The sequence below is a fragment of the Carcharodon carcharias genome, chromosome 13 (assembly GCF_017639515.1).
Source record: "Carcharodon carcharias isolate sCarCar2 chromosome 13, sCarCar2.pri, whole genome shotgun sequence".
In the NCBI taxonomy this organism is placed as follows: domain Eukaryota; kingdom Metazoa; phylum Chordata; class Chondrichthyes; order Lamniformes; family Lamnidae; genus Carcharodon; species Carcharodon carcharias.
Genome location: NC_054479.1, coordinates 84,254,349 through 84,278,604, shown reverse-complemented (window position 1 = coordinate 84,278,604; position 24,256 = coordinate 84,254,349). Strand labels below are relative to the sequence as shown.

Genomic DNA, 24,256 nt, shown 5'->3' with positions numbered 1-24,256 from the left:
TCTCGTGCAAAGAAATGCAGAAAATTACCATGCAGGTGCAGAAAGCAATTAGGAAGACAAATGGGCATGTTGACCTTTACTGCAAGGAGATCAGTGTACAAGAAAAGAGAAGTTTTACTACAATTGTACAGGGTTTCGCTGAGACCACATCTAGCATACTGTGTACAATTTTGGTCTCCACATTTTTGAAAGGATATACTTGCATTGCAGGTGGTACAGCAAAGGTTCACTAAATTGGTCCCTGGAATGAAGGTGCTGTTTTATGATGAGAAGCTGAGTATATTGGGCTTATATTTTCTAGAGTTTAGAAGAAAGAGAAGCGATCTCATTGAAACCTGAAAAATTCTGAAGGGGCTTGATAGGATAGACACAGAGATTGTTTTTGCTGGTTGAGGAGTCTAAAACACAGGGACACAGTCTCAGGATAGGAGGCCTGAGATGAGAAGAAATTACTTCACTCAAAGGGTGTGAATATTTGGAATTCTCTATCCCAGAGATTTGTGGATTCTTGATCAAATCTGGGATAGACAGATTTGTGCTCTCTCAGAGAATTAAGGAATATGGGGAACAAGTAAGAAAATGGAGTTGAATGCCTAAGATCAGCCAAGGTTGTATTGAATGGTGGAGCAGGCTCAACAGGCCGTGCAGTCTATTCCTACTGTTAATGTTGGAGTCATGCTGCAATGAAGTGCATGCTTTACATTTATAAATTGAGAGAAGCTTCCACCAATTGGGGAAAGATTAGGGAATCAGTGCAAGCATATAAAAATACAGTTCATATTGGGTGTAGGAGAGGAACAAGACGAATCTGTGTCTGTCTTCTGAACCTTGAGAACAAACCTGGATTAAGAAAAAAATTGGTGTCAGATTCATCCTTTCCTCAATGTATGAACAGTGCCTATAACACTGCTCCTATTTTGTGTGTTTTTATTCCTCAATAGTTGCCACGTATATGTTCGGATCCTTTCTATCTCCAGCTCCTATGTTGGCATCCTTGAGATCCTAGCTGCCCACAACAAGGAAGACATTCACACTACGGCAAACAAATTCTTGAGTATTGCCAAAATTTTTGGTCTCCAAATTAGTGTTTCCAAAGACCGAGGTTATGTTTCAGCCAGCACCAGGCACACACTATGAAGCACCAGGCATGCCATTGATAGATCAGTCTCAAGGCTGTAGAAAAATTCTCATATATTGGTAGTGTGCTCTCTGGGTTGCTACTATTGATGAAGAGATCAACGCACGTATCCAGAAAACAAGATCTGCTGGCGCCAACTCTATGATAGCATCAGGAAGCAGCATGGCATTAAGCTGAAGACTAAAATCAAACTCTACCAGGCCATTGTTCTTATCACCCAGCTGTATTTCACAGAATCCTGGGTCTGCCATAGGTGCCACATCCAAGCTCTGGATGCTTCCAAAGACACCCGAGTTCCATGCTGAGAATTCAATGGCAGGTCAAAATCATAAATAAAGTCCTTCAACATGCTGGGCTCAATAGCATGGAAGCCACCCTCCAGAAAATTCAATTTAGATGGGCAGGCCTAATCTCTCACATGGAGGATTACAGAATCCCCAAGCAGATCTTCTATGGGGAACTGTCTCAGTGCAAACGGCATCAAGGAGGGGAGGTCATTGATGAAGCAGATGAAGATGGTTGGGCCTAGGACACTACGCTGAGAAAATCCTGCAGTGATGTCCTGAAGCTGAGATGGCTGACCTCCAACAGCCACAATCATTTTCCTTTGAGCTAGGTATGATTCCACGCATTGCAGAGTTTTCCCCAATTCCCATCATCTCCAGTTTTGCTAGAGCTCCTTGATGCCACACTTGGTCAAATACAGCCTTGATGTCAAGGGCAGTGACACTCACCTCACCTCTTGAGTTCAGCTCTTTTGCCCATGTCTGGACTAAGGATGTAATGAGATCAGACGCTGAGTGGCCCTGGTGGAACCCAAACTGAGGGCCAATGAGCAGGTAGTTTCTGAGTAAGTGCTGCTTGATAGCACTTTCACTGACCACTTCCATCACTTTGCTGATGATCAAGGGTACACTGATGAGGTGGTAATTGGCCAGGTTGGAGTTGTCCTTTTTGTGGACAGGACATACATGGACAGTTTCCCACATTGCTGGATAGGAACCAGTGTTGCAGCTGTACTAGAGCAACTTAGCTAAGGGTGCAGCTAGATCTGGAGCACAAGTCTTCAGCTCTATTGTTGGAATGTTATCCGGGCCCATAACCTTTGCGGTATCCAGTACCTTCAGCCGTTTCTTGATATTAAGTGGAGTGAATTGAATTGGCTGAAGACTTGCATCTATGATGCTCTGGACCTCAGGAGGAGGCTGAGATGGATCATCCACTTGGCACTTCTGGCTGAAGATCACTGCAAATGCTTTGGCTTTGTTTTTTCACACTGATGTGATGGGCTCCTCCATCATTGAGAATGGGAAAATTTGTGGAGCCTCTTCGTTCAGTTAGTTGTTTAATTGTCCACCACCATTCACGCCTGGATATGACAGGCCTGCAGAGTTTAGATCTGGTCAGTTGGTTGTGAGATTGCTTAGCTCCGTCTATCACATGCTGCTTCCATTGTTTGGCATGCAAATAATCTCATGTTGTAACTTCACCAGATTGACGCCTCATTTTTAGATATGCCTGGTGCTGCTCCTGACTTGCCCTTCTGCACTCTTCATTGAACCAGGTTGATCCCCTGGCTTGATGGTAATGAGAGTGGGGGATATGCCAAGCCATGAGGTTATAGATTGTAGTTGTACCAAATTATGCTGCTGATGGCCCACAGCACCTCATGGATGCCCAGTCTTTAGTTGCTAGGTCTGTTCGAAATCTGTCCCATTTAGCACAGTGGTAGTGCCATACACAGCACGATAAAGAGGATCCTCAAAGTGAAGGTAGGACTTTGTCCCCACACGGACTGTGGTCACTCCTGTGACAAGTAGATTGGGGAGGACGAGATCAAGTAGGCTTTTCCCTCTTGTTGGTTCCCTCACCACCTGCCGCAGACCAGTCAGCAGCTGTGCCCTTTAGGATTCAGCCAACTAGGTAGTAGTGGTGTTACTGAGCCACTCTTGATAATGGATGCTGAAGTCTCCACCCAGAGTAAATTCTGTGCACTAGCCACCATCAGTGCTTCCTCCAAGTGCTGTTCAACATGGAGGAGTACTGATTCCCAATTGCTTTAAGTTTTGTAAACTATACAAGCTGTATAACTTGAAATTGGGAGCTGCCAGACATATGCACACGCTGGTTCAATTAATCCAGATATGTACAATTCCAGGGGAAACTGACTAGTAAAAATATAAAATCCAAGTATCATATGAAAATAAGGTTAGCATATACAATACTGAAAGTGCTGAAATTGTATCTGGATGTCAGAACCCCTCTAACACCAACTTCACTTACTCTCTACTCCTATGTACAATGCGACACATGCACACATGCGTATGTAAAAACTGAAAATGCTGGAAATACTGAGCAGGTCAGACAGCCCTGTGGAGAGAGAAAAACAACTGAATGTTTCAGTTCGAAGTCCTTTCTTATCGATTGGGATAATCATGCTAGTACACGCCAGAAAGGTAGTGAATTTCTTGAGTGTGGCCAGGACAGCTTTGTGAACAAAATGTCCGAGAACCAACAAAGAGGCAGGCTATATTAGATTTAGCAATGAATAATGAGCCAGATATTATCAAGAAATGGCTGAAGGCACTGGATACTGCAAAGGCTATGGGCTTTGACAACATCCCAGCAGTAATACTGAAGACTTGTGCTCCAGAACTAGCCACACCCCTACACAAGCTGTTCCAACACCGACCGAACAATGTGGAAAATGTGCAAGCAAGCAAGCATGCAGACAGCTGGTCACTGAGTGCAGATAGTCAACAGTGTGAGCTTGGGAATTTGGTGACTGACGGAATTTTAAGGCTAATCTTTTTAAAATCTAGTTTGCATGTAGAATTTAACTACAATTTACTGTTAAAATTGATTTTCTTTCAGTCTTAGTTAGGGATAGACAAGCTCCCTGCAGGAGAGACAGCTAGTTAGTTAATTAGGTAGCTAGTTTGAACTAGATTCTCTAGCCAGCAGTGCTGACTCATCTCTGTAGAATTTCAGCTTGCTAAATGCATGAAGTAAGCAAACACGAAGACAGCAGCTCATCAATGAATGCAGCTAGTCACAGAGTGTTAACTTGGGAATTAGGCGAGTGAGGGAGGAGGTGCTGTTCATATAAATAGTTACCTGAACTTTGAGTTTAAAAGAGCACAGAGATTGGTGGACCAGTTTAAAAGAGCTAGAGGGCTCAGTCTTTTGACTGGCCGCATTCTGAGAAAAGTTGAAGTGTGACGTCAAAGGAAATAGGAAAGTGGTTTTACTTTGCTAATTTATCTTTCGAAACTCGTGTCATTTATTGGTAATTGCAGGGTTTTGTGAAGAATAGTAATGTTTACTAGTAGCAGTAAAGCTTATCGGGAGTAGTAGGGTTTATTCATTATAAATTACGTAAGAAAATAATAAAAAATTAATCAACACAATAAAGATGGCAGGGTAGGGGATGTGTTGTGACTGCAGAATGTGGAGACAAGTGTGATCCAGGGCAAACACGTCTACACAAAGCATCTGTAGCTTGAGGAGCTTTGGCTCAGGTTTACTGAGCAGGAGGCTGGGCTGTAGACACTGCAATGCATCAAAAAGTAGGAAAGTTACCTGGACACTTGGTTCTAGGAGTCGCTCACAGCCCTTAAATTAGGATCTTCTGATTTGGTCAATGGTCAGGGATATGAGTGTGTGACTGCGAGTGAGGCAAGAAAGAGGATTGAGAAGGTAGAAGTGGAGGTGACCCAGCCCTTGCAATTGTCCAAAAGATTCAAGGTTTTGCAGCTTGAGGGGATGAAGGCAAGGGCCGCTGGGTGAATTAATGAACTGACCATAGCACCATTATACAGGAATACCTTCAAGTGGGAGAAGTTAATAGGAATGTAGTGGTAGTAGGGGACAGTATAGTCAGGGGGTTGACACAGTTCTCTGCAACTGAGTGTGAGCGTCCCGAAGGCTGCATTGCCTGCATGCTGCCAGGATTCAGGATATCTGCTTGGGACTGGAGAGGAACTTGCAGTATTGAGGGGAAGAATCCAGTTTTCATGGTCCACATAGGAACCAACAACATAGGTAGGATAGGAAAGAGGTTCTGCTTTGAGAATATGAGCAGCTAGGGACTAAATTAAAAGCAGAACCTCAAAGGTAATTATATCTGGATTATTACCTGAGCCACGAGCAAATTGGTGTAGGGTAAATAAGGTTAGAGAGATAAATGCATGGCTCAAAAATTGGTGTGGGCAGAATAGATTCAATTCATGGGGTACTGGCACCAGTACTCAGGAAAGTGGGAGCTGTACTGTTGGGACAGTCTTCACTTGAACTGTGCTGCGACCAGTGTTCTGGCGAGTTGCATAACCAGGGCAGTACAGAAGGCTTTAACCTAAATAGTGAGCGTGAAAGATCAAGTGAGGGAAGAGGCGATAAATTAAAGAGAGAGGACAAGGCAAGAGAACAGGGTGGCAACGAGGGGAATGATAATCAGAGCAGGGCAGGATGGGACAGAGCATACAAACTTAAGATTGCCCCAGTAGATAAGGCAAGAGGTTGTGGAAATAGTAAAAAGACAGAACAGAAAGGCTCTGTTATCTGAATTGCGTATGCTATGCATTAAAAACATATGATTTGACAGCTCAAATTGAAATAAGTATGTATGATCTGATAGTCATTGCAAAGGCATCAATATACCAGAAACAGGGGCAAAGAAGGGAACTTGTTTAGGACTGAATCCAAAAATTTACCCCCACAAAAATATTGGCATAGCGGGTTTTCATTACAACACCATTTATTTGGACAATTTTAGAAGACTAGAGAAGTTGTTTGTGTAACATCTACACATTTACCAGTATTGAAAGGTCACAAACCTGAAATGTTAAATCTGTTTCCCTCTCCATAGATGCTGCCTCATCTGCTCAGTATTTTCAGCATCCACAGCATTTTGCAGCTGTATAATGACTTGTCTTACTCACCTCCGGGCAGTATGACGATCATCTGCTTTAAACACATAGAACAGTGTTCTCTTATGAAGCAACTGGAAAATCACTTTGGCTTCTGAAAGGTCATCCTGGACTTCAGAAACTGTGAATCCAAGCAATGGTTGGCTCTCCAATGCGGCTACATCCTTTTTTGAAGAAAAGACATTGGAGATAAAGTTTTGTACAGGCTTCAGTGTGTCAAGCATATTAAATAAAATTGTCAGGTTATCGACAGTAAGTTACCTAAAGTTGGCTTTGTGGGCCATTTTAGTCTAATCATGGAGTCGGTGGGCACAAAGAACATTTAAAGCCATACTTGTATTAGTTTTCATATTACAACATGTTGATACCAATGAGTGATTTAAAATTATCCACTAACGAGGCAACAGCTCTTTCCAAACCTCCATATTCACATATTCAATAAAGGCAAATCACAAATAAAACTGTGTTTTCAAGTTCTACTATTCAAGTAGAACTGTGTGGCCTGTACCTTGAAGGTTAGATTGGCAGCGCTCAAGGCCACAGAGTTGGGTCCTCAACCTGCAGTAGCTGTGGTCCTTCCCATTTTGTTAATGCATTTCAAACATTACAGAAAAATTAACAAAACATTTTTCTCCTATTGCTTTAAGCTCTTTTTACCCCCTGTTTTATCCGAAATAGCTGATGAGGGAAGGGAAGAAATGTTACGAGTATTAGATAACTTCCAAGTGTCCAATCTCTCTGAATTGGCAATTATCCACGAATGAACCTTGAAAGTGAATGCACTGTGGGCTTTTCATTCACTGGAGGCTATTCCGGCAACACAGGTTAGTCAGATCTCTGCTCATTTATCTACAAACATTATTGAATCAGCAGAAACTGATTTGTTGGATAAGTTCACAACAACTTTGTCAGTTAAGAGAGTTCCACTTCATCACCATTGCCAACAACTCCCCCCCCGCAACCCGGATGCAACTCAGGGTCTGAGTCGGGAATAGTCTCGAAGAAACCAGCATATGGCCTGGATTTCCCATCTTTCCATTAAGAAAAAAATGTTTAAAAGGAAAAAAAAATTGCATGCCACACAAACAGGTTCCTGAGATTGTTCCCAACATAGTTGTAAAGCCTGCTGGACCATACAATAGATATCGTAAGAAACTGGCACAAATAGCCCATTAGTTTCTCAAAAACCTGCAACATGTTGAAGTTTGTAAATTAGTCATTACATAACTTTATAGAGGAAAAAAATAGGTTAAAAAATGCCTTATTCTGAGATGGTGTGCTATGTTAATGCAAGAACCAATAACTTCACTCAATGCACTGTAAGTATGTTTTAGTTTTCATCAGTTACCTGTTTCATAGTTACAGACATTCAATTGACAAATAAACATCTATCTATACAATAGGTGGACAGACCCTTACCTCACTGGCAGCATAAGTATATAGCACCTTGTCCTGAATGACAAACCAGAGCCGTTTCCATGGTTTCTTAATTCCTTTGGACCTATAAAGGTAGCCACTCATAGATGAGGCTCCAGTGTTAGCAGATACCTGAAATGAACAGTGGTGTATATTGAAATTCGGGAAAACTTCCTGTTCCTCTCCCCCTTCTATTATGTCCGGTTCGTTGAAGGGGTCACTTACCTTTCAAGTTCTAGTTCTAGCAAAAATGTTGAGGAATCTACTGTATATTTCCATCTTTCTGATCAATTTCCCTTTTCCCATTCTGTTTCAAGCTACTCTAATAATCGCAGTAAAATGGATAATTTTCTTGGCCAGAGTGATCAGTACAGATTAAAACTGATCATAAGTAGTTCACTGATAGAAAGCTCAAAGAGCTCCTGTCATCTATAGTTAAGTCCTCGAGTTTGGGAACTGTAATAAAGGCAGCTTCCCAATTAACATCCAGAAAAGAACAGAAGGCAAATTTAGAAATGGAGCCTCTCGTTGAAGGAGCTTACCCGAAGGAATAGATTGCATTGAAGATTCATACTTTCAAAGTTTTGTTTGGGATAACATTTTTTTGGAGGGGGAGGGTGGCGGTGTACAGACAGGGGTGGGAAATCAGCATTACTGCAGAGTATTGAAGATATGACTCATGTTGGTTCCAATCTTTTGATTGCACTTTTGCCTCTGGCTCACAGAAGGTTTACAGACCCAGGACTTGTGCACAGAATCAGTACAGTATTGATGCACTATTGCACTCTCATAAGGGACATTTTCAGATAAGACATTGAATCGTTTTCTGCTCCAGTGATTAATGTGCCTGTTAAAGGTGTCATCGCACTATTGGAAGAAATACAGAAGGGGTGGAGTGGTTGTTGGGACAAGCAAGCAGTGATAGAAGGAGATAACCAAAAGATGTCACAGACAAAAGAACAAAGAGATGTTGAAGATGGTGATATTATCTAAAAGAATGTGCTAATTAAAAATGGATAGCAGGACAAGCAAGGTAACTCTAGTGTGGGTGGGGTGAAATAAGACTAAAAGGGCATAAAAGGCCTTTATTGGTCTCTCCAATGTAGAGGAAACCACAGAGACCAAGTGCAGACTGGGTGACCGCTTTGCGGAACACCTTCGGTCTGTCCGCAAGCATAACGCAGACTTCCCTGTCGCTTGCCATTTTAACACTCCACCCTGCTCTCTTGCCCACATGTCTGTCCTTGGCTTGCTGCATTGTTCCAGTGAAGCTCAACGCAAACTGTGGAACAGCACCTCATCTTCTGACTAGGCACTTTACAGCCTTCCGGACTGAATATTGAGTTCAACAATTTTAGATCTTAAATTCCCTCCTCCATCCCCAACCCCTTTCCATTTCTTCCCCCTCCTCCTTGTTTTAACCAATAATTTATATAGATTTTTCTTTTCCCATCTATTTCCATTATTTTTAATGTATTCCACCAATCATTTATCTATACCTTTTATGCCCTTTTAGTCTTATTTCACCCCCACTAGAGGTACCTTGCTTGTCCTGCTATCCATTCTTAATTAGCACATTCTTTTAGATAATATCACCACCTTCAACACCTCTTTGTTCTTTTGTCTGTGACATCTTTTGGTTATCTCCTTCTATCAATGCTTGCTTATCCCAAAAACCAGCACTCCCCCCCACCCCCACCCCTTAAACCAGCTTATATTTCACCCTCTCCTATTTTTACTTAGTTCTGTTGAAGGGTTATGAGGACTTGAAACGTCAACTGTACTCTTCTCCACCGATGCTGCCAGACCGCCTGAGTTTTTCCAGGTATTTTTTATTTTTTGTTTTGAATTTCCAGCATCCGCAGTTTTTTTATTTTAGTTCTTACATGTATGCTACTAGCACCCTGCTCAACTTCACCACCACCTCTCTTGACTCCTCCACTGTCACTAAATTATCACACTGCATATCCAACATCCAGTACTGGATGAGCAGATATTTCCTCCAATTAAATATTGGGAAGGCTGAAGCCATTTTCTTTGGTCCCCACTTTTACCCTCTACATAGTAACGTCTGATGTTGAACCAGCTGTTGACAAACTTGGTTTCATACTTCAACGTGAGTTGAGCTTCCAGTCAAATAGAATCACAGAATAGTTACAAAACAAAAAGAGGACATTTGGCCCCTTCAGTCTGCAGCAGCTCTCTGCAAGAGCAATTCAGCTAATCGTACTCCCCTCCCTTTCCTGGTAACCCTACATTTTTACCTTTTCAGGTGCTTTTCCAATTACCTTTTGAAAGCCATGATTGAATATGTCTCCATCACATTCACAGGCAGTGCACTTCAGATCGCAACCACTCGCTGCGTGAAAACTTTTTATGTTATTATTGGTTCTTGGGTTTCTCTCAATCTACTCTATCTAGACCTCTCATGATTGTAAAGACATCTATCAAATCTCCTCTCAATCTTTCTTCTCCAAGGAGAGCAGCCCCAGCTCCTCCGATCTATCTTCGCAACTGATGTCTTTCATCCCCAGAATCATTCATAGGAACATAGGACTTAGGAAGCACGAGTAGGCCCTTTGAGCCAGCTACAACATTCAATAAGGTGATGGCTGATCTGGTTGTTGTCTCAGCTCCAATTTCCTTGACTCCCTTATCTAACAAAAATCTATCTAATTCAGCCTTGAATAAATTTAATGACCCAGCCTCCACTACCTTCTGGGGAAGAGAATTCCACACTCTAATGACCCTCAAGAGAAAAAAATTCTCATCTCTCTATTTAAAGGGAAACCTCTTATCGTTAAATTATATATCAGAGTTCTAGTTTCCCTACAAGAGGAAACATCCCCCCGGTATTATTACTATTACTCATTCACGTGAACCTTTTCTGTAACCTGTCTTTCACATCCTTTCTAAACTGTGATGCCCAGAATTGGTCACGATACTCCAGTTGGCTTTGGCAGGATCTTTTTCTGGTGAACACAGGTGCAAAGCTGTCATATAGTACCTCAGCAATGCTCTCTGCCTCCATGCACAAATCCTCTTTTCGGTCCCAAATCAGACCCAGCCTTCTCCTTACTACCCTTTATTTGCTTAGACATGACTTTTGGATTCTCCTTTATGTTGGTTGCCAGTCTCTTCTCATTCTCTCTCTTCCCCTCTCATTTCCTTTTTCACTTCCCCTCTGAACTTCCTACCTAAAGTCTGGTTCTCATTTGTATTATCAACCTGACATCAGTCATACACCCTTTCTCTGCTTTATCTTACACTGTATCGCTTTGGTCATCCAGGGCCATCAACAAGACTGCCTACTTCCATCTCCCGAACATCGTCTGAATCTACTCATCTCAGCTCATCTGCTGCCGAAACCCTCATCCATGCCTTTGGTACATCTAATTTGACTATTATAAGGCAATAATCTATTGGATTAGACCCAACCATCCGTATGTTTTCCTGGCTGGCCACACATCTTGCACCATTCGTAAACTTAAGGCCATTTAAAACGCTGCTGTCTGTGCCCTTACTCAGATTGAGTTCTGGTAAGCCACCACCCCTGTGCTCACTGACCTACACTGACCCCTGGTCAAGCACACCTCCATTGTAAAATTCTTGTCCTTGTTTTTAAGTCTCTCCATGGCCTTGCCCTCCCTATCTCCAGCCCTACAATGCTCCGAGATACGCGTTCATCTAATTCTGTCTTCTTGACCATCCCCGATTGCTCCACCAATGGTGATCATGCCTTCAGCTGCCTTGGCCCTAAGCTCTGGAAATCCCAACATCATCACCCCCCGAAAGCCTCTCTCCACCTCTCTACTGATCTTTCCTCCTTTGAGACGTTCCTCCAAACCTACTTCTTTCACCAAGCTTTTTGCCATCTGTCCTAATACCGCCTTAAGTCGCTTCTGTCAAATTTTGCTTCTTTACATTCCTGTCATCTTGGGATGTTTTGTTTTGTCAAAGGCACTATGTAAATGTAAGTTGTTGTCTAAAATGGCATTTTTCTACATGAAAAATGCTTTATAAATGCAATTTCTGTTACAATAATTAGTGTGCTTTAAAGACAAATAACCAGGGACACAAAACAAGGAAGTTAAATATAATAGCAACCTCAACAAAACAATGACTCCACTTTTGAACATCTTCCCCTTCCCCTGAAAGTCTCAATTAAAATTCAAGCCAGGGTGGGGCAATATGTCGGTGCGCCAACATTTTGGAAACAAAGTGGCAGCATGAGCTTACTAAGAGTGAAATGTGAGGAATAAGACTCTCATTCATACATCTACAAGGGCAGATCACCCAGAATGAAATCAGAAGAAATGTTGCAGGAGGGAAAAAAAGCTTATATTGATCTACCATCGATAAACAGCATTAAGAATTGCAATAGAAACCTAGTACAAAGTGTACATGGGTTCACACTATTCTGGAAAAGTAGATTCCAATTTTGATTACAATACCTGAATAAGTTATAATTTACTTTAAAAGATTAAGAAATCTTTGGAGGGCAGAGTACTTAAAAGCAATAATGTAATGTTCCCATTATAATGCATTTTTGGTATTAACAGCAGAAACATAGTACAGCAGTCAGCCCATATTCATGTAAGCAAAATTATCTACAAGAAAGTTTTGAATCAATATAACTGGTGTTGGTGCAAAGCGCAAGCACTTGAACTGCCATTTGTATAGTCATTCTTTCTATTTTCTGCCAAGTGAAAATAGCCAACTGTCTGTCAGCTTTTCTTAATTAGCAAAACATTTGAGAACTGTACATGACAGTAACTACTACCCCTTCCATATTCTGAAATGTGCACGTGGAGAGCCCTGCCACTACCTATTGCACAGTAGTGTGACTGGGAAGCCACTTTCTTTATTGGCAGGACAGTACCAGCAAAGGGTACAAGAGCATTGAGTTAGTTAAGTTGGTGCCTTGTACTTGTTGCACTTAGAATACAGCCTGCTGAAGATCAGTTAAAACTGAGTGCCTCCACTTACCTCTTTCAGTGCTGCTGGAATTTTCTTGTGCTTCCGTCCTGAAGAATGCTGAATGCTGTGAAAAACCGAGGTGAGGGCACTTGATGATTTGTGAGTCGGAGACAGCATCTTCGTATCAGATGACTGCATTTCTAATTAACAGAGGCAAATAGGTTTATTTTAAAATGAGTACTGAAATCCAATACAAGATTTAAGAATAACAGCTAATTTGAACTCTTGCAGTACCAAATTGGTTTCTGCAATTGTGTTTGAAGGAAAGGGTGTGGGGGAGAAGGATGGATGAAACAGCAAACACCATGATCCCATTCTTTTTTTGGATTCGAAACATCATTTAAAAGTGTTTTGCGCTCTCCTAATGATTCAGTGGTTGAATGCAGCATGTGATTAGGTACTGTACTGAACCAAATAGACCAGGAAAGTCACAGATCCCTGGTCTGTGCTGAGTTAGCTATCTCAGTTGAGTGGGTCATTGTAGCATAAGCCAGAGAGAAAAAATCAACAAGGGCTCTGCTTCTCAAAACTTCAGCTACTTCTGCTGAAAAATGCATGTATTGTGAGCATTTGATGAACACAGGATTGAACCCTGTCGGGATGTTCCCATGAACAAATAGTCATCCAGAGCATTGTCTCAGCTCCAACACCAATTAGGTGAGGTACCAGGAGTGCCAATGTTGAAGTGTTTTTCTGTTTTTTGAGATAATGGTTTGAGAAAAAATCTGCTAGGTTCTTTTGAATGGATCACCAAGTCATTGTCTTCAAGAGCGATAGAGGAATAAAATAATAAAAATTTAAGGAGTACTCTTTTCCTGAAACTATTTTGCGATAATTTGCAGAATTTCTCTGCTATAATTTTACTCTATTTATGTTCAATCAGAACAGAGTGGCAGCCTGGTTGGTGCAATGCATGCTTATTTCAAGATCTGGTTTTGAACAATGAAAACAACATCTTTCAAAGCACAAAAAAGGAAGACAAGTTTTCATTATGAAAACATAATAAGCACCTCCAAATTGTGAATGAGAAATCTTCCTTAAAAACGTGTGAAAGGAATATTTCTTAATTTCTTAAATGAGAAAAGAGCAAAGAACAACCCAAGGTCAGTCTCTTTAAAACACTGCATTTAGTATGTGGTGGTGATCTCCATTTTCATTGTTTCTTGTCTGCACAGAGAATATATATAACATTTCAGAAATCTTTCACTATTTTCTCAAACATGCAGCTCAAAAAAGGGAAATATAAGCCAATGACAGAATCTATCTGATATAATGCTACATAATTCAAGAATATAAAATGTCTCCATTGAAACAAAAAAAAATACAAGCTTGAGTCCACTTCAAAATCTACAAGCAGGCATATGGATAATAGTGCCAAGCTTTCCTAGGTTACTTTAGGGAGGGAGATTGAGTAGAATAACATGGAACCAGTTCTTTAATGCTGTATTACATGCTTTCTGCTCCAACATAATGGTTCATTTACATTGCATTAAAGACATTACATAAATGTAAGTAGCTATCATTTTTGTGGGGGATGGCAAAGATCTTAGGTTATGCAGAAAGTTTAGCAGCAATGATAAAAGGTAGCTTGAAAAGTAAGATTTTGAGGAGGCTGTCAAAGGCATAAAGAGAAGTAACAAGGCAGAAGCATCTTTTCTCATACAGCCAAACCTAGACAACATTCAGGCTTGGGCTGATAAGTGGCACCTAGCATTTGTGTCACACAAATGCCGGGCAATGGCCATCTCCAAATAGAGTCTTAACTTCATCCCTTGACATTTAATGGTATTACCATCGCTTATTCCTCCACCATCAACATCTTCGGGCTATCACTGACCAGAAACAACTGAACCAGCCACATTTATACTGTTGTTACAGGAGCAGGTCAGAGGTTTGGAATTCTGTGACATGTAACTCACCTCCTGACTCCCCAAAGTCTGTCCACCATCTAAAAGGCACAAGTCAGGAGTGTGGTGGCATATTCCCATTTGCCTGGATGAGTGCAGCTCCAACAACACTCAGGAATCTCAACACCATCCAGAGCAAGGCAGCCTGCTTGATTGGCACTCCGTCCACCACCTTAAATATTCACTCCATCCACCACCAGTGCAAAAGCAGCAGTGTGTATCATCTACATGATGTACTGCTGCAACTAGCCAAGGCTCATTCGACATCACCTTCCAAAACCACGACCTCTACCACCTAGAAGAACAAGAAGAGCAGATGCAGGGGAACACCACCAACTGAAAGTTCCCCTCCAAGCCATAGATCTCACTGACTTGGAAATATATGACTGTTCTCTCACTGCCCTGGGTCAAAATACTGGAACTCCCTCTCTAACAGTTCTGTGGGTGTAGCTAATCACTTGGAATTCTGCGGTTCAAGGGCAATTAGGGATGGACAATAACTACTGGCACTGCCAGAAAAGCGCACATCCCATGAATGAATAACAAATATGGATTTCGGGTAGAAGGCCTATAGAGAATGGCAATGAGAGTTGAAGACACTGTCACAAATGGAGGGTGGAGGGTGTGGGGTACACAAAAGGCTAGAGTCTACCAATTGAAGGGCACAAGATGGCATGCAAGGCTGGAGGAGATTGCAGAGGCAAGGCTGGATGAGACCATGGGGGAATTTATGAATGAAGACCTCAACTTTGAATGAATAGGAATTTTGTGTAGAATGAAGTACATAAGACCAGCAAGGAAGACAAAAGATCTTTTCTGGAGATAATGATGGCATGAGTCTGCGTTGCAATGGAGCTGAGGTAAAGGCAGAGGCAAGCAATACTGCAGTGGTCAAGTAAGCAACCTTGATAATGGATAAGGATATGAGGTTTGAAGCTTGACTCAAGATCAACAAGTCACCCAAGTTATCTGATTCTGTCCAAATGAAAAGCAGGTAGGGGGATAGAGTCAAGGGCCTTAGAGCTTTTGACAATAAAGGTTTTGACCATGCCAATGATTATTATGGATCGGCCAAAATATGATGTTGGACAAGCAATCCAGCAACATAGAACTGGCCACGAAGTCAAGGATAGTGGGTGGAGGGGTACAGCCAAGTATCATCACATAGATATAGAAATTCATCCCATGCTTACGAATAATATTGTTGATGGATGGCATTTTTTTCCTTTACCTTTTTAAGACTACTCCAGAGCTGATGGTGCAGGATTCTGAGGAGCAGTAACATTAGAAATATGTTGGCTACATGGGGACAGTCAAGTAAAATGGTCCTGGAGGGGGAGGGGCAGTGTTGAAAGCCACGAAGGTCAAGAAGGATAAAATGCATTGGTTATAGTTACCAAAGAAGTTGTTGGGGACTTTGGCCAGGGAAGCATCAGTGTTATGGCCAGGGTGCAAGCAGTACTGAAGGGATTTGAACAGGAAATTGTGAGCAAAGTGATCAGGTGGCAACTATGCATGCTGGAATTTTGGAAGAGAAAGAAAATTTAAAGGTAGGGTGGTGATAGGAGAGGACTAGTTTGTAAGAAAAACAAGTATCTAACACTGAACAGAGTACAGTGATTTATCTTTAAATTCCACTAACAATGATAAATGACTTAAATGATCATATTATAAATATTGTTCAAATAAATTTAAGGTGAGATGGTAACATAGTGGTATTGTCACTGGACTAGTAATCCAGAGACCCAGGGTAATGCTCTGAGGACCTGAGTTCGAATCCCACCACAGCAGATGGTGGAATTTGAATTCAATAAAAGTCTGGAATTAAAAGTTAGATGTCCTTTAGGGAAGGAAATCTGCCGTCCTTACCTTTTCTGGCCCATATGAGACTCCAGACCCACAGCAATGTGGTTTACTCTCAAATGCCCTCTGAACAAGGGCAATTAGGGGGCAATAAATGCTGGCCCACATGCATTGAATGAATTTTAAAAAATCAGAGATAATCAAAGGAGATGAATTAACTGTTGGATGTCTATCAAGTATCTATTTATACACGCATGCAAAAACTTTATAATTGCTCCCCCGCCATTTCCCTAATAGCATGCATGTACTATTCCTTGGCAGAAGCAGGGCAGGGGTGGCAGGCTGGTAAAGGAGTCTAGGGAAATATTTCCTGTTTTCTGCTGTGCTTAGCTATACAAAAAAGAGCCTAGTTAACTCATTATTAAAAGAAAATGTTCTGTCTCTGTGGCGAGTCTACATGGGTTGAAGGAATAGTTATTTCTATTCCATATTCTGCAAGATAATTAATATATTCCCTGAGCATCAACATTCCTGACATGAATATTTTCCTTACCTCTTTTTTGCAATTCTAAGAAGCAGTGGTCACAAACTCTAGCAGGTCTGTTTTTAAGGTAGTCCAGATTAAATTTGTTTGATGAGCAGGCCTGACAAACAATCTGTAAGATAAAACTAGGTCATACATGTGTTCAACAAGAATTTCAACTGGCTGGGTATAATATTAAACTGAATAACGAAATAACTTTTTGGCTCAGGTCCAAGGAAAATCTGATGTAACTTATATTTACAAAAGTAGTAGCCATGAACATCTCTCAAATTGGCAATGCTAAATGAGCAATTCTGTTTCGAGTAAGTTTTAGGTCATTAGTATCTGATCTTATCACTTGAAAAAACACAATCATGTGTACAACAGATATTACTTCTTGTTCCCATTCTTAACTAAGTTACAATTTAGGCTACTTCTCAATAAATTATTTGTAATTTTCACAAGGTTAGCTTCTGTAGTCAAGCTTGCTCTTTTCCTATGAACTCAGACTTAACGTTAAGTATGAAATATTTGAAACATAACTGGAAAAGGGAAAATAATGAACAAATAATGCTGGAAACAACACTGGAAATAACAAGGTGTACCCGATATGGGTGATGGTGGTGATTCTACTATTTGGGGCAAAGTTACAGTGGAGTGGGACTTCCGCCCACAACAACATGGATCCATTTTCCTGTTTGGGAATTATTGTACTTGTTTGGTGGGTACTTGGTAGGTTTTCCTGCTTTCAAGAGGAGCCTGGCAGTACAAGTGGGAAAACACCTGACCTGCAACAACAGAGACACCACTGTAGTGCAAAAAGATGTGGAGAACCTTAAAGGAGAAGTAGCATCTCAAAGAACAGAAGGAAGGCTTCCAACTAAGGCCTCAGCCACGATAAAGATCTTCAGCAGATGTATCTGGAGCTGGCTGGAAGGAGAAGGAGCTCCCACAAAGACCTCTACGTCCATTTAGGGAATTTAGGTGTCTTCACTGTCACTTTCTAGGGTCACCTTCCCCATGGTGCCCAGGAAGTAACGTAACTCGGTTGCGAAGAATCTCTCCACCCCCCCAATTATCATGTAGTGGCCAGCGAAGGAGTGGCCAGTGGCAATTCAGGCGGAGCAGAAGGAGCAGGATCCTGAAGTCAGTGAATTATCAGTTGGCTTCAATATCTGAATTTTTTTTTAACATTCTGTAGCACAATCCCAACTGAGTTCTAGGAGGATAACGGAGGAAAACACTCCCCACCATAACCCCTTGTGGAAAATGTCACCAAAGAATTCAGACTAAAAAACCCAAATGTGTGTAAAAATATAGTGAAGCAAGAATAAATCAACAGCAAGTTACAAAATATTGTTCGCTTAAATTGTTTTCCATTAATCAAAATAAAGCCCTTTTTTGTCAGTCCAACCCTGACATCGTCATTAGACCTGCTGACAAGGCTAACAGTGCTGTTGTTTGGTTAACAGATCTCTAGCTCGCAGAGGTTGTCAGCAAATCTTCGACATCTCCTTGTACCTGTCCGTGGCTCATGAACCCATGAGTCAACATCAAACCATCATTTTCCAGCCTTTGCCTCCTCTGGAGATCTTCCTCTTGCCATGTGGCCTCAAAATCTTAGAAGTTGTCCAATCTCTCTCAGCTTGCTCCTATCTCTTTCTCATGATCCACAGATAGGACTGCCCTGGTAAAGCCACTGTCTCAGCCTGTCCTTGCCGCACTGAAGGAACGGATTTCCTTCCTATCACAACTATCTTTTCTCCTCTGGTCCAGTCTCTTCCAACCTACATCTGAGACTACTCCGATGCCCTCTGCCACTTTTCCAGTTTTAAGAATGCAAGGAATAGGAAGTGTAGACAATTGAGCCTGCTCCGCCATTCAATGCGATCATGGTTGATCTTTGGTTTCAACTTCACTCTCCCACCCACTCCTCAATCCCTTGATTCCGAGAGAATAAAAACCTATTTCAGCCTTAAATATATTCAATGATGGAGCATCCACAACCCTCTTGGGTAGAAAATTCCAAAGATTCACAATGCTGAGTGAAGAAATTACTCCTCATCTCAGTCCTAAATGATTGGCCCCTTATCCCGAGGCTGAGCCCTCATGTTTTAGATTCCCCAGCCAGGGGAAAGAATCTCTTGGAGTCTATCCTGTCAAGTCCCTTCAGAATCTTGCATGTTTCAATGAATCATCTCTCAGTCTTCTAATTTCCAAAGAATATAGGCCCAATTTACTCAGTGCCTCATAATAGGACATGTCTCTCATCCCAAGGACAAATTTAGTGATCCTTCGCTGTACTGCCTCCAGTGCAACTATAGCCTTCCTTAAATATGGAGACCAAAGCTGTACACAGTACACCAGGTGTGGTCTCACCAAAATCTTGTACAATTCTAGTAAGACTTCTTTATTATTGTACTCTAATAACCTTGCAATAAAGGCCAACATGCCATCTGCTTTCCTTACTGTTTGCTGTACCTAATGCCAACATTGTGTCCCTTGTCTGAGTACAGCCAAGCCCCTCTGAACAGGAAATTTTTATGAGTTTCATGCCTTTTAGAAAAACTTTGCTTTTCTATTATGATGATCAAATTGAATAATCTCACACTTCCCCACACTATCCTCCATCTGCATCTTGTTGCTCATTTACTTAACCTGTCTATATCTCTTTGCAGCCTCTGTGTCCTCCTCACAGCTTACATTCCCACCTAGCTTTGTATTGTCAGCAAACTTTGTAAGACATTCACTTCCTCCAAATAAAAGGTGCTGCAATGGGAACCTATATGGATCCTAGCTATGCCTACCTTACCGTGGAATTCATTGAACATTCTTTGCTCCAATCCTGCACAGGCTGACCTCCCTCATCTCTTTTTTTGAGTACATTCATGACTGTAGCGGTGCTGCCTCCTGTTCTTGCTTTGAGCTGGAAAATTCCTTCAACTTTGCTTCCAATTTCTATCTCTTCCTTACCTTCACATATCCATCTTTTCTCTTCCCTTCCTCAACTTTTTTTTGGATTCACTCATGGGATTTGGGTATTGCAGGCAAGACCAGCATTTATGATCCATCAATAAATGTCCTGGAGAAAGTTGTGGACAGCTGCTTCTTGAATTGCTGTGGATAGACTTTTCTATCACCATTTCTGGAGATGAGCTGTCAACCAATAAATACTATATTCCATAAGCAAAATACTGTAGCTGCTGAAAATCTGAAATAAAAAACAAAACCATGCTGGAAACACTCAGGTTAGGCAGCACCTACGGGGAGATATATAGTTAAGATCACAAGTCAACATTAACCTTGTTTGTCTATCCAAAGGTGCTGGCTAACCTGAGTATTTCCAGCATTTTCCATTATTATTTCAAATTTCCAGCATCCGCAGTATTTTGCTTTTCAGAGAATGGTCCTTTCCGAATGCTCAACAGGTTGGAGAGGAGATGAAGAAAAGAGTTTCCAGGACTGTCACTGACCTCATCTCCTCTGAAGATCTTCCTCCCACAGCTTCTAACCGATAGTCGCCCAACCTCGGACGGCCCGCTTCTACCTCCTACCCAAAATCCACAAACAGAACTGTCCCGGTAGACCAATCGTGTCAGCTTGCTCCTGCCCCACGGAACTCATTTCTCGTTATCTTGACTTCCTTCTCGCTTCCCTTGTCCAGTCCCTTCCCACCTATATCCATGATTCCTCTGACACCTTACGTCACATCAACAATTTCCAGTTCCCTGGCCCTAACCGCTTCCTCTTCACCATGGACGTCCAATCCCTCTACACCTCCATCCCCCACCAGGATGGTCTGAGGGCCCTTAGCTTCTTCATCGAACAGAGGCCCGAACAATCCCCATCCACCACTACTCTCCTCCATCTGGCTGAACTTGTTCTCACACTGAACAATTTCTCCTTTAACTCCTCTCACTTCCTCCAAATAAAAGGTGTGGCTATGGGTACCCGCATGGGCCCCAGCTATGCCTGTCTCTTTATGGGGTATGTGGAACATTCCTTGTTCCAGTCCTACTCCAACCCCTTCCACAACTCTTTCTCCGGTACATCGATGATTACTTCGGTGCTGCTTCATGCTCTCGTCGGGACTTGGAAAAATTTATTAATTTTGCTTCCAATCTCCACCCCTCCATCATTTTCACATGGTCCATCTCTGACACTTCCCTTCCCTTCCTTGACCTCTGTCTCAATCTCTGGTGATAGACTGTTCACCAATATCCATTACAAGCCTACCGACTCCAACATCTACTTCGACTACAGATCCTCATACCCCGCTTCCTGTAAGGACTCCATCCCATTCTCTCAGTTCCTTCGCCTCCGTCACATCTGTTCTGATGATGCTACCTTCAAAAACAGTTCCTCTGTCATGTCCTCCTCCTTCCTTAACCCAAGTTTTCCACCCACGGTCGTTGACAGGGCCCTCAACCGTGTCCGGCCCATCTCCCGCGCATCCGCCCTCGCATCCGCCCTCACGCCTTCTCCTCCCTCCCAGAAACATGATAGGGTCCCCCTTGTCCTCACTTATCACCTCACCAGCCTCCACATTCAAAGGATCATCCTCCGCCATTTCCGCCAACTCCAGCATGATGCCACCACCAAACACATCTTCCCTTCAACCCCCCCGGCGGCATTCCATAGGGATCGTTCCCTCTGGGACACCCTGGTCCACTCCTCCATCACCCCCTACTCCTCAACCACCACCTATGGCATCTCCCCATGCCAATGCAAAAGATGCAACACTTGCCCCTTCACTTCCTCTCTCCTCACCGTCCAAAGGCCCAAACACTCCTTTCAAGTGAAGCAGCATTTCACTTGCATTTCCCCCAACTTAGTCTACTGCATTCGTTGCTCCCAATGCGGTCTCCTCAACATTGGAGAGACCAAACGTAAACTGTGCGACCGCTTTGCAGAACACCTGCGGTCTGTCCGCAAGAATGACCCAAACCTCCCTGTCGCTTGCCATTTTAACACTCCACCCTGCTCTCTTGCCCATGTGTTTGTCCTTGGCTTGCTGCATTGTTCCAGCGAAGCCCAACGCAAACTAGAGGAACAGCACCTCATCTTCGACTAGGCACTTTACAGCCTTCCGGACTGAATATTGAATTCAACAACTTTAGATCTTGAACTCACTCCTCCATCCCCATCCCCTTTCTGTTTCTTCCCCCTTCCTTTTGTTTTTTCCAATAATTTATTTGGACTTCTCTTTTCCCACCTATTTCCATTATTTTTAAATCTTTTATGCCCCGCTAGTCTTTCCACCCCACTCCCACTAGAGCTGTACCTTGAGTGCACTACCATCCATTCTTAATTAGCACATTTGTTTAGATAATATCACTACCTTCAACACCTGTGTTCTTTTGTTTGTGACATCTTTTGATTATCTGCTCCTATCACTGCTTGCTTGTCCCTACAACCACACCGCCACCCCCCCACTTCTCTGCACCCCCAACCCCCCCACCTTAAACCAGCTTATGTTTCACCCCTCTCCTTATATTCACTCAGTTCTGTGGAAGGGTCATGAGGACTCGAAACGTCAACTCTTTTCTTCTCCGCTGATGCTGCCAGACCTGCTGAGTTTTTTCAGGTAATTCTGTTTTTGTTTTGGATTTCCAGCATCCGCAGTTTTTTTGTTTTTATATCTATGGAGAGGAGATGATATGTTTGGTGGTGGCATCTTGTTAGAGGTGGTTGAAATGACACAGGTCCATCTGCTGAAGGTGCAGGCTGTTAGGTTGGATCTTTTTCTAGAACCGATGAAAGATCACTGATCTGAAACATTAACCTTTTCTCACTCCACAAATGCTGCTAAATCTGCTGAGTATTTCCAGTATTTTCTGTTTTCATTTCAGATTTTCAGCATCCACAGTATTTTACTTTTATAAATATTTCTGCGCTGTGTTTACATAATCACGTTCTTTTGTGTTCTGTCTTGCTTCATGCAAAGCACCAGCTTAACTCTGAAAGTTAATGAAACAGTGTAAATAAAGCAAACTGTACACCTGATGTAACTGCATGAGCTGAATGGAAATAAATGAGGGAAATCTTCTCATATTTATAACCAGATGCTGGTTACAAATCTATCAATCAGGAAAGAATTGAAAGGTTATTACAGTGGCCTCCAAAGTACTGCTGGAACTTGGAAAATTGCAGCCCAATAAAAGTCACAATTTTTTGACAAATAGTAAACAATGATAAATTAATGCAAAAACTGCACCCATAAACTAACCTTTCCACATGCTCTACAATGATGCCGCCTCCAGGTAAGTGTAAAGTCACATGTGCAGATCATACACATGGTAGCACGAGGATCAGGGATCCATATGGGTGCCTTAGTGCCCAAAGGTGTATTTAGTTCTGGTTTATCTGGTTCTTCCTGGAAGAAAAGGAAGTTCACAATAATACATAAACTATAAAGCAACTAAACAATGCACATTATATGCATCAAGTAGCAACATATTAAGATGAAACAGCAAGTATATTTCTGCATCTTTTAAAACTACCTATGTTCTAGAAATGGGGTACCAAGTGGCAGTTAAGTACTTCCTCAATCACAGAAGGGAAATCAAAGGTCATTAAAACCCAGAGTGCTCTTCTGCAATTCTAAGTAACTAACTCAAGATTCAGGAGTATCTTACTAGCTTTCACCTATACACTAGAAAGTTCTGTTATATCTGCCTTAGCCAGAAATTAATTTTGCCCCAGCATAGATTAGATAACCCCATCACTACAATTCAGGCAGTACAGAGGCAGGAAAGCTTTTCATCTTGCAGTCATGCAGCACAATATCATGGCGATCTAGACCTGCCACCATTGTGTGGAATCAGTGTTCACTGAACTTGGCAACTCGCGCAGTTGAGTTCAGTTTTAATGACACCATGTATGCCCAAATAGATGATGTTGTCATAGGATCCCTTCTAGGCCCAGCTCTCGCAAACTTCTTTGTTGGGTTCCATGAAAAGCATGGCTTTGATGGAATGACACCTAACCTCACAACTTACATATTTCCGATATGTGGATAATTTTTTTTAATATTCATTCATGCAGGCGTCACTGGCTAGGCCAGCATTTATTGCCCATCCCTAACTGCCCTTGTTCAGAAAGCATTTAAGAGTCACCCACATTGCTGTGAGTCTGGAGTCACATGCAGGCCAGACCAGGTAAGGATGGCAGATTTCCTTCCCTAAAGGACAACAGTGAACCAGATGGGTTCTTACGACAATTGACAATGGTTTCACGATCATTAGACTTTTAATTCCAGGTTTTTATTGAATTCAAATTCTACCATCTGTCATGGTGGGATTCAAACCCGGGTCCCCAGAGCATTACCCTGGGTCTCTGGATTACTAATCCGGCAACAATACCACTACGCCATTGCCTCCCCCGAATATAGCATGTTTGCTCTATTTAAATCTACAGCTGCATGTAACAATTTCCTTACATATCTTAAACAGGCTCCATCCTGCGCTCAAATTCACCTATGAAATGGAGCAGTCAAATGAACTCCCCTTCCTTGACATACTAGTTGAGATATCTGCCAGGGGATTCTCTACCATGGTCT

At 42.1% G+C, this 24,256-nt stretch overlaps 1 protein-coding gene across 2 annotated transcripts in view; it reads right to left on the bottom strand.

The window, feature by feature from the left end:
* fgd6 (FYVE, RhoGEF and PH domain containing 6) overlaps positions 1 to 24,256 on the bottom strand; it is a 156,325-nt gene that overhangs the window by 4,750 nt on the left and 127,319 nt on the right. Inside the window, exons 16-20 of one of the 2 annotated variants that reach the window (XM_041202697.1) lie at positions 22,925 to 23,071; positions 16,726 to 16,828; positions 12,472 to 12,602; positions 7,486 to 7,614; positions 6,079 to 6,230 (exon numbers count right to left, since the gene is read on the bottom strand). In XM_041202697.1, coding sequence (XP_041058631.1) covers positions 6,079 to 6,230; positions 7,486 to 7,614; positions 12,472 to 12,602; positions 16,726 to 16,828; positions 22,925 to 23,071 — 662 coding nt within the window. Of the gene's footprint in view, positions 1 to 6,078; positions 6,231 to 7,485; positions 7,615 to 12,471; positions 12,603 to 14,502; positions 14,665 to 16,725; positions 16,829 to 22,924; positions 23,072 to 24,256 lie in introns of those variants that run through there. The other variant, XM_041202698.1, reaches the window with a different exon arrangement.